The sequence below is a fragment of the Athene cunicularia genome (genome assembly GCF_003259725.1).
Source record: "Athene cunicularia isolate RWA chromosome 15 unlocalized genomic scaffold, athCun1 chr15_part1, whole genome shotgun sequence".
Taxonomy (NCBI): domain Eukaryota; kingdom Metazoa; phylum Chordata; class Aves; order Strigiformes; family Strigidae; genus Athene; species Athene cunicularia.
In genome coordinates, this window is record NW_020799121.1 from 11,657,360 (window position 1) to 11,672,535 (window position 15,176).

General features: G+C 41.4%; 1 protein-coding gene across 1 annotated transcript in view; it reads right to left on the reverse strand.

Moving 5' to 3' along the window:
- Positions 1 to 6,660, reverse strand: part of TMEM132C (transmembrane protein 132C) — a 765,633-nt gene extending 758,973 nt beyond the window's left edge. Inside the window, exon 1 of the mRNA XM_026859691.1 lies at positions 5,785 to 6,660. Within this exon, the coding sequence (XP_026715492.1) occupies positions 5,785 to 6,641 (857 nt within the window). The 5' untranslated portion in view covers positions 6,642 to 6,660. The remainder of the gene's footprint in view (positions 1 to 5,784) is intronic.
- Between the last annotated feature and the right edge of the window lie 8,516 nt (positions 6,661 to 15,176).

Sequence of the window (15,176 nt, forward strand, 5' to 3'; positions counted from 1 at the left end):
TTTTTTTTTTTTTTTTTGGTCATTTTAAACTGTTTTTAAGACTGTATGAGGGGATGGTTTCTTTTCTTCTCCCTCTCTAGTGTGGTTAGGACAAAGGTTATCTTAAAGCACGTGAAAAGGAGAGAAAACCTGGCAGTGTGGAACAACTACTTCCAGGGCGGGTTGGATTGTGCGTGTGGGCAGCACCACCATGCACTGCCTGCGGGTACCCAGGGAGGATGCCTTTTTCACTTCAGTCAACAAAGATTCAGGTCTAACTACTTCATACAACATTCTTGTGAAATATATAACTCCACACCATTCATGCCAGGCTTTCATCAGCTGAAGCCACTTTTTCTGGGCCACATGCCTGTCTCAAATAGAAAAAAAAAAAAAAAAAAAAAAAAGAATGGTTCAACCCTTTCTGAAAGAGAATTTATAGAAATGGCTTATTCAAGCTAAAAAAAAAATTCTGGTGACAGCTCCCCCAGGCTTTGCGGGAGTGCCCTGAAAGGATGTTACTCCCTTTCCCATTCAGTGACAAAAAGAAAAGAAAACAGTGGGAGGAAGACAATGAAGCATCAAATGAAGCAAGAGATCTGAAAAAAAAAAAAAGAAAGTGTGAATTTCTCTGAGGAATATAACACGTATATACATGGGGACTGAGTTACGGTTGCACAGACATCTCTGGCATTTCCAGACTTTGCAGTGCTGATATTTTTTATTAATATTACATATTACTGTTTCATATTTTACATTTAGTTCAATGTACATTCAGAGAAAAGAGAGAAATAACAAATTTTAACATTCATCCTGTGTTCATTAAAATCTTTGGGTAAAAAAAAAAAAAAATATTCCCAAGTTGCCAGTAATACTTTAATTCTGTAATTATTTCTGAATCTGAACTAGCATTTCTGATACACTTCTGAAATTAATTTTTTTTCCCTTTCTCAACACTTTCACTTCTGCTGAATTTTCATCCTAAAATGATGTTTCAGTTAATCATTTATTTCTCTCATCAGTAATAATCCTGCCCGGCTCCCCCATTCTTGATTAGAAGTGATGAAGACCACGCAGAGCCTCCTCCTCACATGCAGCCAGGCTGCATTCCCCACAGTCTGTATGCTCTCATTTTCTATGCATTTCCAGATCTAAAACCTTCTGTTTTCTTTCTCTTGTTTGCTCTTGGCAGCTATTGGCAGGAGACATCCTCTTAATGATCTTTTTCTGGCCTTCTAGACGACTGCTCAGACTTCTACAGATCTTTCATTATTAACGCAGAAGCCTTGTAAGTCAGTTTTAATGGCCTGTGCAATTTTTATTCCTTAGCAGGAGACATAACCTCCTCCATATGGATATATGTTTATTAATATAAATCCTTAATATCATTTTTCCTGGTGAGAATAATCAGTAAAAAGCCAACCAGCGTGTATTACACCTTGTACTGGTTCATCCAAAAATCAAAAAGTAATCTTTGCCCTGCGATATGTGGAGCATGGGAGTGAGAAGCAGATAATCTTTTTCCCTGAGGTTGCCTAGGCACCGAACGACAGTGCGGTTTCTTTGCACGGTCCTGTCATGCCCCTCCAGACAGAGGGCTGCATCCCGACCACAGCCGCTTTCCTTTCTCTAGCGTGGGATTCATTACCTGGTTCCAGCCCCTTACTATTATTCCTGGAATATCTCCAATCTCCGTTTCTATTCTGATCGGGCATAAAAGAAGGATGGGTCGTTCGTGTTAGGGACGTGTAACGAATGCCGACAAACCCACTTTTTGTCTGTGACTGGACAAATTGCTATTAGCGCTCAGCCTTCGTTACCAGCACATCCTCACTGATGGTTTAAATGGGGAGACTTGGAAAATGGGACGAAACTCTGCCATTTATTTATAAAGAGAGTGTCCTGGTTTCTTTCCTATAACCGAAGGGCGATTGTCCATTTATTCCATTAAACATTTTACTGCTGTATAAAACTACTCCCATTTTTCTTTTAAAAACATCCTCTGAGTCTCAAAATGGAGTTAAATAATAGCATACACCACTAAAGAAATGCAAGCCATTCCCAGTGCTATTGGATGAGATTTCCATCCTTCCAGTTAAGCTAGAATTGTTTTCTCCTGTCTCTTTTACAGGTCCTCCATGTATATAAGGACACTTCTTCTGTTGAGCAAATAGCACAGAAGTCGGTGTAATCCCTTCTTTAGTCATGATTTCCATCTTTCCTTGTTTACTATGTTTCATCTAAGTTTGTCAGTAAAGAAGGGAACGGAGATACTCCCGTGCATCAAAAGACAAAAAATGCCCCGAAATCCACGACACTGATGCCTGCTGCAATCCCAAAGCTGTGCTTCATTCTTCCTTTTTTTTTTTTTTTTTTAAACTAGGTAGCCCATAAAAAAGTTTAATCATGGCAACATAGCCCATTTCACCTATCTTTATGGGTAAACTATGTTTAGTGGCAACCCACCTAACATAATGGCCAAAATTTATGTTCACAGATGGTAAATTTTACAGTACAGACCAGACCAGCAAGGCCACAAATTAATCTCCAGTGTCATAAGAATTTCATTGCACACATGTATAGATCATCTGTCAACAAAGTGAGCAATATGACTGTCAGGCACAGCAAAAGCATTAAATGCACGCTTAGCCTCCAAATTCTGCCCCTTGACATATCTGGGTCCTTCGATTACACCAAGCCACACTGGCTGCATTGCAGTATCAAAAGAAACAAATTCCCCAAGCCACAGCACAATGAGAGCTCCAACCCAATCTTAAATTCCAGTTATTGAATGAAAACAAACAACCAAGACTTAGCTTAAGCAGAGCAAAACCAGTCTGGACTGATGAAAGGAACTAGAGCTTCACATAAAACCTGCAGCATTGCCCTGCAAGTGCCATTATGGGAAGGAAGGGGCTTTAACAAGTGAGTATCCCTCAACACAGCACACTGTGGAATCAAGAAACTGTTTCCAATTGCATTCTAGTTTCCAAGCTTGGTTAAGAATCACAATTTTTACCAAAATAAGGAAGAAGCCACTCTCATATGAGAGCTGAAGTCAGTTTTGCTAGAACAAAACCCAACATAAAGTAAAATACTACGCGACAGCATGAAATAGTGAAGAGGTGCATAAAATTGAGCATATCTGCTCTTTTGCATACTGTCAGAGCTCAAGGTTGGCATCAAACACTGTGGTGAGAATGACTTGATTTTGATCTGTTGTCTCATATGAGCTAGACTGCAATTCACCCTGCTACACTTGTAACAGATATGATTAAAAACAATCAGTTATATTAGGCAAAAATGTATTTCCCAAGGCAAACGTTCACTTCAATGTATTTTTCTCTGGCTATAACACACAGAAATTCTATGTATATAAAAACCTTCTGGGTTTTCATGGACATTAGCATTGAGCTGAAAAACAGGGGAAGCCTGTGAGGGAAACTGCATAAATTAGACGCAGGCGCTATAGCGATTGTATTTCCCTCGGCATAATTCCCTGCCTACTATGTAAACTTCAATCTCTCCATGGGCCCCACGTATGCCATTTGAAATAATCATAGCAACAGTTGCTCATGCTCTCTCCATCCTGAAGGACGGGTGAACCATCAGCAGAATTGCATTTTGCCTCCTGCTTTCAGCATTCAACTGAAGGTTAAATAAAAATACTTGCAGTTTCTCTGATAAAAAGCACAACGCAAGCAAAGTCAAATAAAAGACCAGACAGGCTAGACTACATAGAGACAAGAGTGAATTTTCCAAGGAAATATTTCTGGGCACGTAAAACATGCCGATTTATTGTAACAGAAACATCTCCCGGAGATGAACTGATTCTGCACACTTTTCAAAGAAGGAAATCCCCATGGAAACCTGACTGCCTTTCCAGCAGCCCGGGAGCACCAAGATGCACACTCCGAGTGTCGGGAGAGCACCGCGAAGCGACTCCCACCTGATGGCTGGAGATATGCAAGTCATAGGGGCTGGGGGGAGATGAGGGTCTGGGCAGTAGCCAGACTCTTGTGGCTCATCCTGGGGCTCCCCAGTTTGGAGGCTCTTGACTCCCTCAGTTTCTACTTCCTTGAAACCCCAGGTTAGTTACTGTGCTCAGTGGTTCCAGAAACTATTTTGCTTTTGAAAGGCAGCATTTCAAAACTATCACTGCAAGAAGTTTTTGGTGCTTTCCTAGCCAAGAAAAATATCAAAACTCTACCCTCGCATTGTTTGTTACAAGGTAAATGTTGGTTTAGAAATTCCAATGGAAAGAAAACATTCTCCTCTTAGAATTCCCTAGGTATTAGAGACAATCTATCTGTGGTGTGGCAAATGGAATAAAAAACTGAGAATTAAGAGCTGATGTTAAATCCTCACAGAGCCCCAGGCAAACTCCATAATCTCTCTACTATAGACTGAGGATCAATACACAACTGCCAAAAACCTGATTGCTCCATGAGGTTGGTCCATCTATTGACAGCAGATGCTGGCCAAAACCATATTTAACGAAGAAAAAACAGTAAAGCCAGGTAAAGGCAAAACTAAGTTGGGTTTATGGGAAGACACTTCCTCACCCAAACTTTTCAAAGTCTGGTTAAACCCTACGATACTCATACATTTGTCCCCAACCCCGAGTAGATGAAAGTGCTTGGGATATTGTGGACCATTTTCTCTCCCTCATAGTGCACTGCACTATGAACCACTTGTCCCAATTCACACGGCAATCTGTAAGTTTATTAATATGCATGTGCTGTTTCACAAACATTGAATGATTTGAAAGTGCTGCATAAGGTTTGCTGTCTGTTTTCTCAACATCTGTCCCCAAAGTGCACTTCTGTCATGTTCCGCTCCCATCGTTCTCCGATCAAAAAGTTAGAAGTAAGGCACGAATCTGTTTTGAGGTTTGCTAGCACGGGCTGCAACTCCTTCTTTCCCAAGTGTCTCACATTCTCACAGCATATGACACTTTCCAATTACCTTTTGGCCCTTTTATTCCCTCAGTCTGGCTCACATTTCTCTCTGAATTTGGTCTCTATGCGGCTCTGAACCCACAGTCTGACAGCTAAGGACATAACAGATATGCAGCACTAACCCTCGGGGTGGTTAGAAATGCCTGAATTCTCCTATTACAGGCAGATTCACAAGTAAAGGTCACCAGAAAGTCTCAAAACTTAAAGCAAAAATGGGTCATGCAACAAGCAGTCAAAAGCCTAAGGAAGCAGGATGGGCTCTCTTAGAGAAAAAGTGAAGATGACTTGCAAAGTTTGGATCCAAATCCTGGCTCTGCCAAAGACTTCCTACGCAAGCTGAGGCACGTCTCATTTTCTCACCTCTCAGCTCTCCTCTGTACAGTGCAACAAAATAGTTCCTCACCACATATGACCTGTGCAAGATGTATCCCATGCACTTTGGAAAGATGGTAAGAAAGTTGATAAAAAGAGAGGGAGCTTCACCAAAGAAACGGAAACCCCTTCTGCAAACCGTCTAGCAAAATGGATTGCAGCAGTTACCCTGGCTGACTTATAGAGGCATAATTTAAGAGACAGAATTATGACTAGAAGCAAATAGAATTAAAACAAAAAATAATCATACAAACATTTATAGCTCATACTTAAGAATCAATTCCCATGTTCCAGGAAGTGTCATCCACACAGATAATTCAAGACTGTTTAGAGCTTTCCCCAGTTGGAGAGAAAAATGCTTTAAGTTCTCTCAGGAAAACACTGAGCATAACCAAAGAAATTATACTTGACATCGATTTGTCATCGGTATTCGTAGACTGTTCAGCATACAGCACTTCAAAAAGTCTCTTACCTTAATACAAACTGGTCTGCTAGAGAGTCATCAGCCAAGGAAACGTGAAAGGTCACAACGTCACCTTCTCTGACCGGGTTGAGTGGTAAGCGAATAACGATATTTTCATCTAGCCTCAGCGAAGACTGTTTTAATTTGTCTTGATTTGGGTAAACAATGATGCTACCAATCCTCTCCATAGCCGACAAAGCCTTGTGTTCATTATCTTGACCTGCGTGGATATTGTTTTCCCATTTTGCATCCTCTGGAGAACATTCCCCATCTGCTGTATAAATCTTATAGAAGAGCTCCACAGTAATCCCTTCCAGGGAGGCTGTTTCCTCTGAAACCAAGGGTGGAGGGGAACTGAACCAGCTAGGAGATAATTCCAGCTCTGCAACACATAATCCTAGATGACCTGTCAATCTACAGCTGGCCACAACTTCTCTAGACTCTAGGAAAGCAAACATCTTCACGCAAGGCAACATCTCTGCAGAATTGTAGTCATCCCAGTCCTTCCCCGCAATATAGAACAAGGTTTGTATTTTAGGTTTGTTGGAATAGATTGAGCTGTCGATTATGTGAGATTTTAATTTCCAATTAAAAGTGAATTTACTTGTGAAACCAAAAGATGCAGAAGTCAGCATAAGGTCCAAGGGGACAGCCTGTTCAACAGAAAAGGGTCCATACGTGGCATTCAGGACAGGTGGCAGTTTGGCTTTGTATATAAAGAATGAATCCACCCTAGACTGCAAACTGGAGTTCCTCATGATATCCTGGTTGGCTTCTTTGAGGAAGAAGAAAATATCAGCATTGCAGATGTGATAGCTCGCGGGGAGATACGTTGGCAGGTTTGAAAATCTCTGTATGCTGTCCATGATGCCTCCTCGGCTCTCCACCACTGCAGGCCAAAGATAAAAGGAAACAGAAAGACAATTCTAATGTTTGCTTAGCATGCCCCTCAGTTTTTCTCAAAAGCAATGTGTTAGCAGAGATCAATACTATTAGCCACAATTACAAAGCAATCTGACACAGGTACCACGGAATAACATTGTTGGTTCAAAGCTCATACACTAAAACATCCCATTGCATCAGCTGTACAGATCCCTTTCCACCTTCCCCAATCTATTACCTACTTGAAAACCATTAATCAAGTACTGGATAAAACAAGGAGGAGATTGATTGGCCAGATCCCAGTCTAAGTTCCATAACTTTATACTGGTTGCTTTTTAGTTTTTTTATTGCCAGATCAAATGTAGACTTTTGTTCATCCATGTTTCAATATACATAAGAAACTGGCATACTGAATATTAGTAGGCAGTAAAGCAGCACATTTTCTTTAGTCTAACATCTCTAACACAATATATAATGAGGTATTGCGTATCTGCACCACTCCCAATCCGCTTTTGCCAGGTCAGCGGTTTGGAAGTTAGTGGCAAACTGATAAAAGCTTTGTGTTCTTGAAACCAAAACTTCTCACACAAAAAAAAAAAATATGGGGTTTGATAGAGGTCTCAGTGGGATGGATTTATAGGCAAGAGTGAACTTGAGAGAAGGAGATAAATCCTTTACATGCAGAAGGTTTGTAGACGCTTAGAAGAATTTTTTGGTTTAATTCCAGAGGAGAATGAAACACATTTGGAAGCCACAAAAGTTTCTCTACAACACAATAGTCAATCCTCCAGCTAGCGCTGAGCAATTTTTCCCAGGCAAGAAAAGATTCCAGAGGGAGGGAGGGATCAAACAGACGCCTTTGGTTTGGGCCGATCTCTAATTAATAGTGAGATATATTCAATCTGGGCTGCAATTCTACCAGGAAGAAACGGTGGGTCTTTCAAACTAACAATTCATACGCTCCGACAAAAAGCCAGTGAATGCAAGCTCCTGGGACTGCCACAGAAGAAATAAACAGAAACCAAATGAATTAAAATGAAGCAGTTCCATAATGCGCAGAGATAACAAAGGAACAATGACGGATCCTAAGGTCAAAGCTCTCATTGTCTCTTGCTGAAACTTAGTGGCAATTTTACTGTTTGGCAGGACTGGGGAGAGCAGATACACAATGCAACAACCACACAAACAATTACACCTGTTACAAGCCAGATGACTCAGATACTTGCAGCCACAATTTAGCACAAATAAAAGCTCTTAATATTTAAGCTATTTTTTTCAGGTTGTGTATTTTTAAAGCCTACACTTATCGAAGACAGATTCTAGGGCAAATCTCATCCATTTGATTTTGCTCCACTCTTGTTCTCAGTTGAAATTCTGCTTATTTATTTTCAACGGCTTGGTGTTATTTACGTGTGTTTAAACGCTGCTCATTTCATCACAATACCTCTGCCCTTACTTTTGATGGATATTTAATTATGTCAAAGTTTTTCTGCAGCCATTGGAATATTCTCTGTGGGAACAAGTAAATATGCCAAAAAAAACGTAAGAGCATAAAAAAATTCTTAGAAGGAAACAGTATCAACAGTCTCCTCTCTCACTACTTCACATGGAGATCAGATCAGGGTTTCCTTTCAGCTCCACAAGCAAATGCAATTGCAGAGCAGCTGCCACACAATCACCACACCTGAGTGTCCTCCTTTCGTTTCTTATGCCCATGCACAAACATTTCAGCCCATCTCACAGAACATTCCAGGGCAGCCAACACCTTTCCCCAGCTGCACACAGCCACAGACCTGGGCGCTCAGCTGAAACACAGAAACCCAGGTGATGAGAAGCTTTCTCCTCCCTTCTCCACGTGAGCACTGACCTGGGCCAGCTTGCTCTGGTATAATAGCTTACGCAAGGGACAACAAATTTTCCAGTGATAAAAATTGACTTTGGCCCTTCCCTCCCACATCTCTTTTCATTCAGATGTGGACCATGGGCAGCTGGTGCACGCCTGGCAGCGTGCAGAAATCAGAGATGTCGGTTCCCTACAGGAAGCCATAGGGTGGGAGTAGTCATAAGCAATTCTGGAAGAAGACAGAGGTGTTCTCTCGAGGCAAGAGGCTAACCAAGATACGAGCAGTGTAAGAGGGAGGAGGCACAGGTGAGAGACACCCTGGAAAGCAGTAGGTGCTGTGTAGCAGAGATGGACACCACTTGCCCATCAGCACCGGGCACAGGAGGCTGCACAAAGCAAGGAACCCACAGCAACCTACAGCAGGGATGGAGGCAAAGAGCAGAAGGTGGTGACCACCATTTAGCAAGGGTCAGGCAATGCCCCATCGCTGCTTGCTGTGCTGCTCTGCTCTTTTATCCCACCACTGAGTAACAAAGTTCACCCTGAGGGTCAAACCTCACCCTGATCATAGCAGGCAGAGAAAGGAGAAAGGAGAAGATCAATGCCAATTCTAGAACCAAAGCTACCAAGGGATGTTTTAGCAGCTCCATTACTGCTCTGCTATCTACAGAGCACCTTGACACAGCACGGCTTGCCATGCCACTGTGCAGTTGCCCAACTCAGTCACTGAAAGTGAACTTTTCTCCTGTGAAAGCCAAAGCACCAAGGGGAGGAAGGGTGCTGTTTCTTCACTGAGAAGTCAAATGCAGACAAGCACCTTTCTGGATTAAATGTAGAGGAATCAAACTACATTTGAAAGCAATACTTTTGAGAAGTTGCATTTATCGTAAAAATTATGCCACCATACAGATAAACAAAGGACGCAGAGCAGCCAGAGTTACCCTCTGATTTCTGGGGGAAGAGCTAAAATTTGCCTTCTTCCAAGACGCAGCGGATTGGAGAGGAGATTTAAACACTAACAGTTCCTGAGCCTAACGAGGAACGAAAAATGAGGCACGGCATAAATGCATTTATGTTTACATTATAGGACTCTCCCCACCCCCCAATCCTTATGCAGGTATTTTATCTCTCTCAAACAGTGATTTACAGGAAGTTTAAAAGGTATGTTTTTCCCTTTCCTCCGTTTCATTACGGTGGCAACACTCAGTGCCTCTTCTCAGAACTCGTACGAGGACTAGGATATCAGCCTGCTGTAACTCAAACAAAATGAGACACAAATTTTGTCTGAAAGGTTATATGGGAAGCCATAAACACTAGTAAACAGGGCTGGGCTTTGTCCTAGAACCAGCCTGCAACAAAATATGATATCTGAATTTAGCAGCGTTTTATGATGCTGTAGGAACATCTAAAAAGCAATACTTCATACGATGGCAGGCCGGCACCCCACATTTTTAATTCGGCATGTCAGCACCACAGCATCAATCTCCTTATAGTAACCATCAGAAACAGGACACATTTCCAGTCTGGTGTGCCACAAAGCGGCAAATAAATCACCTGCTCCCCTAATAAGCACTCCAGCAAGATCAAAAGAGGGCAGAACATTAGATCAGAATGTGAGTTAGTCCTAATCATGTAACAAAAGAGAGCAAGAGTTGAAGAAAAGTAAATGGAGGCCAAGTGAGCATTCCCAGTACCCAGCGCTATCTCAAAGGCTGAACAGTCTGTTTCTCAGACTCCTGTGACATCGGGGACATTGTGGGGAGACATATGAAAATAACAACGTGACTTGAGATATTTAGCTTGAATTTCTAAAATAACTTTTACCGTGTAATATCTTTTCAGCAGGTGCTTTGCCCCTTTCAAAACATTTATTTGGACTACCCAAATATCAAGACCCCCTAGAACATCATGTCAACTTGTAAAATCTCATCGCTCCCATTTTATGCCAAAACCCCTTTCTCCGGAGTTGTGCATTAGCCTCGTAGTCTGTGTCATGCTGCAAACTCTGAGAATGCAGACAGAAAGAAAACACCCTTCTGATATTTCTGAATAGAAGAGAGAGAGGAAGCTACCATGTGCATAACCAACCATGCAACGCTGTGCATCAGGGAGATGACCCTTCCTGGTCCTTACTCTGACCAGCTCAGTCATCAGACAAAGCTTCCCATCTGTTGTCTTAATATTTTTTTAATTTAACCATAAAGTTATCCATTGTTTCTGGTTTTAATCTTACTTGACCCTGGACTGATACCACAAAAAGTAGCAGCACAGGACTAAGGTACATGCAAAGCCATAGCTGTAGGTCACACTGTGCAATAAAAATCTGCCGTTCTTGTAACTCAAGATTTCATCCCAGCTGCATTTCCTAGATTTCATACATTTTAATAAGAAGCAAAACAAGTATCCTGCTAGAAGGTAGTGGTAGCAGTGGCAGGTCAGTATTAAAAACTAACGCATCTATGTTGAGCTGTAGGAAAAGCCAAGTCTTTAAAGTTCATAATTGTGTAACCAAAATGGAAAATAACTCCTGTTGGAGCATAAATCCAAGTTTCATATCTAAATCTTCCCTCTACGTTAGCTAACTACTTAACAGGAGCCAAGTCTTCCATAAGCCCTCAGTAATTCTGAAGCTGGAGGTGCGAGGAACAAGAAGCATTTAAGATCGCAACTTTTTCAATACCCTTTTTCTCTGAAAACAAACAAGCAAGCCAATCCTGCACCTGCGGAAAAACTGTGAAAATGTTAAAATTCATCTTTCCTGCAGCATCATCAGAATTGTAGCGTGAGATCATACAGACACTCCTCTTTGTAAAAGAGGAAGAATTTCAAGTAATGTGGTGCCAGTAAGTACTATGATGTTATCCATGACTCACACGGAGGCAATCAATGGCTTGTCTGTATAGCAGAAAAATCACCAGCCCTTCCCACCAGCCCTCACTAAAGACCATAAAGACCAAACTACACATGTACATTATTCCACTATAAAAATGGCTCTATTCATAATAATTATTTTGCTCTAGAAATGCAGGCATTATCCTTGAATAAAAACACATTGTATCCCAGAATAGGGTGTCTACACAAGGAAAGCTATTCTGGACCTGATAAATTATAGGAGAATAATTAATTCTGGACCAGCTGTGTGGGTCACTCTCTCACACATGCAAGGGATCAGACTTGGTGCTGTTTAGGGACCCCAGCCGTGAAAGGTTGTGCAAGGTGATTTAGTCCTGGCTACTGCTGAGGAAACTCTCTTAATCCTGGCAGCTTGAAAATGAGGAGGATGATTACAGTGTGAAAATCTACCACGAGTTTAGACCTCATTTGAGCGCTATGAGTAGGATAAGTTTGAGTCGTGCAAGGATTTAAGGAGTCTAGATGAACACCCGCTTCATGCTCTCCCTGACTCATTCAAAATTTAATAAGATAACCATGAAAGGAGGATGTCCCTGTTCGCTTCCCACATTCAGTCCATCCTGTGACTCATCTCCTCAGTTTTACGTTAGGGAGGAAAAGGAGGAGAAAAACTCTCCATAGTTCCACTGAGGAACAACTTCCATCACCTACCATTCAAAAACAAGCCTTACTCCTTTAGTACTTGAGGCAGTTACATAGTGAAGCACATCAGCACAGAAAAAAAAAAAACAAAACACCAACATAACAACAAGTCTTTTCAACTGTAATGGAATAATTTGAAGATATAAATGATGCAGCAAGAAAGAGCTAAGAAGAGTTCCCAATACTTTTTTAACATTAAAGTCAGCCTAGAAGCTATCAACATATAAAAAATTATAGCATGAGTAAAGATGATAGGATCTTTTTAAGCTTTTCTCATTCTTTCTTCTTCTTATCCTAGGTTGATGTAAGGATAGAACTTGATGTAGGACTCAACTAGTTTACAGTCCTTAAGTTCAATCTTGATTACACATTTGTGGAGACAGAGATTCGCTTTGCAAAACATTGCTAGTCAGGCAGCTTGTTTTGAAAGAGAAGGAAAAGGATGCAATTTAAAAAAAAAAAAAAAAAAAAAGTCTATTTGATCCAAACATCTAAGACTGGAGAGGTTAACTTTGGTAGGCTTGGGGTGATGTCTCATAGACAAACTTCTGTTACCCAAGTTTAACTGCAGCTACATGTTCTAGCCACCTGCTGCAGGAGTCAGCCAATCTCAGCTTAGATAGGTACCTAAACCAGCACACACTCCAGCCTCCCGTTTCAGTGAATCACAGAAAAGGCTATCTCCAGAACTCATTCATCTGCTCCTAGACACTTACATCTTAGTGGTGACAAATCACCCCTGGGAGGAGCCTGTTCCTGTTCATTAACCCAACTGCGAGAGGTGGCCAGCGCTGACCTGCATGCTGGCGGCTGAGATGTCTATGGCCAAAGGAGTCCTGGCCCATCAGATCTGATGGCTCACTCTTCCCTGAAGCTTCTCTTCCCACACCACCTGCCTCCGTTTGCCCATCACTCTGCTTCCAAAAAGCCTGAAAGCAACATCTCAGGCCTCATAAATCTTTTTTTTCTACTAAAATACATTTTTTAGTGCAAAATTAAACCATGCATGTGAATCAAAGCCCTGATCAGGCCACAAGGTCAGTAATAAACTGTATTATTGTTTTCCAAAGCAAGTCAGGTGCTTTGCATGCTTACTGTTGCTAAAAAATTAAGTTGGATGTGGAAGTTTCTGAGCTGATGCTTACTACAGTTTTTAGCTTGTATGCATTTTGCACAGTCACCCATACTGAAAGACATACGTACAGCAAGGCCACCTACAGATAGTAATAAAACCATACTGTCTGAAAGGCTGCCTATAAATCTTATTAAAGTAATCCCTTCCCTGAACTCAGATTATTACATTCACCTTTATAGTAGAATAAAAATTAATTTTCTCAGCTATAATAAGTATATGATAAGAAGGCATCACTTGGGACTAAATAAAGATTATAATTAACTCCAACTGAATAAATCTAAATTTAGCTTGGACTAGCAATTTGTTTTTATATATTTTCCTCTACGACTGAGTGAATAGGTACAGCAGGATTAGCATCCCATGCCAGTTCCAGCACTGCTGGCACAGAAAGGAGCGAGGCAGAGTGTAATCCAATACCCAAAAGGCCTGAAGATTTATTCAGGGTTCTCTATCAGCAAAAGTTTGGAAAATTGGAGAACAACAAAAGCCTCAAAACTGCCACTAGTCCGGCAAGGAAAGCATGTGACGTTTTGGAGTCCAGAGAGAATACTGCTCACCGCACTCCCTAAATCAGCGTTATGCAAAGGCAGGACCACTTGCAATGGGCTGCTGAGAGCAGGCTGAGGGGTAGCATCCTCTGTGCTTGCTCTCTCCTACCAAGTATCTGCTCTCAGGTGCTATCAAAAACAGGCTGCTGGGCCAGATGAATCTGTGCTCTGACCCGACACAGCCATTCTTAAGCAGCGCTCCCTCCTCTGTGACACCCCAGGGGTGATCCCTAAAGCAACTGCAAAACAAGACGACACAACGTTACACAAGCACCCACGAGCACGCAAAGAAAATGGGGTAAAGTAAATGCATCACACAAATATGCAAAGTTTACCCTGATTTTTTTTTTTTACTTAGCTGAAAATAAACCCCCTTATAGCAACATTATACCCAGCAGATTAGAGATTTTTTTTTTTTTTTCTTTCAAGGAAATGAGGCTCTACTTATAAAAGGTTGAAGAACTGCCTCGTTAAGCCGCTACCTCATTATTTGCCGTTCTCTGGGAAGATGATTGTTAACAACTTTATTACTGGGAAGGAGGACTTTAGGCTTGTTTATCAAAATAGACCACATATTTACCCTAGCCAGGGAATAGCATGCAGCCCAAACAATAAACCTACCTCCTCCGATTTCCATGCTAACCCAATGCAGACATTGGATTTGCCCGCGTAAGATTTTTATCAGATATCAGCTACAGCTGAACCATTATCATTACAGTAGAAAGGTTCTCCGAGTGTGTATGTTTATTTCTTTTAACTTAAAGGCGACACAGTCTGAAACAAAAAAACCCCTTGGTTTTAGGAGGAAATAAGAGTATGTAAGGATGAAATAGGAGTACGTATGTAATGCACTACACCACTAGAACAACTTAAATTCAGCTCTCACAAGGGTTCAGCTTTCCTAGACAGGACACCCTTCTGCTGACCCAGCACTATCATTTCTTTCTGAGGACTACCAGACTTGAGCACAATTCCTGCCCAGATATGAAACTGTCCAAAATTACGCTGTCCAAATCTGAGAAGTGCAAATTCCTCCTGAATCATTAACACTGGCTGTTACAGTTAAATTTGTCACATCTTCTAGAGTCAAAGACCCAGCATCTCTATAGGTTATAAAGCAGATATTTTATTCCACCAGGGAGAAGAGAGATCCCCTTTCCCCCAAAGGCTACCATCATGTCAAGGCCTGGAAGGACCTGAGATACAGGACATTAAACCTGTGACATCTGTAACTGTAGGAAGGCTATTTCAGGTAAGTTTTAGAGGCTTTTATTGCTCCCTCTGAACCCTGTACATCGGGAAACATGGTAACTAAGGCACCTGGTTTTATGGACTGGAGTAATAGAAAAAATAGCCACAATAAAAAAATTTTAAAAACTCTCTAAACATCCCTAAAATAGCTTTTCTTGAAACATACTGGGATGGTTTCACCATCTGT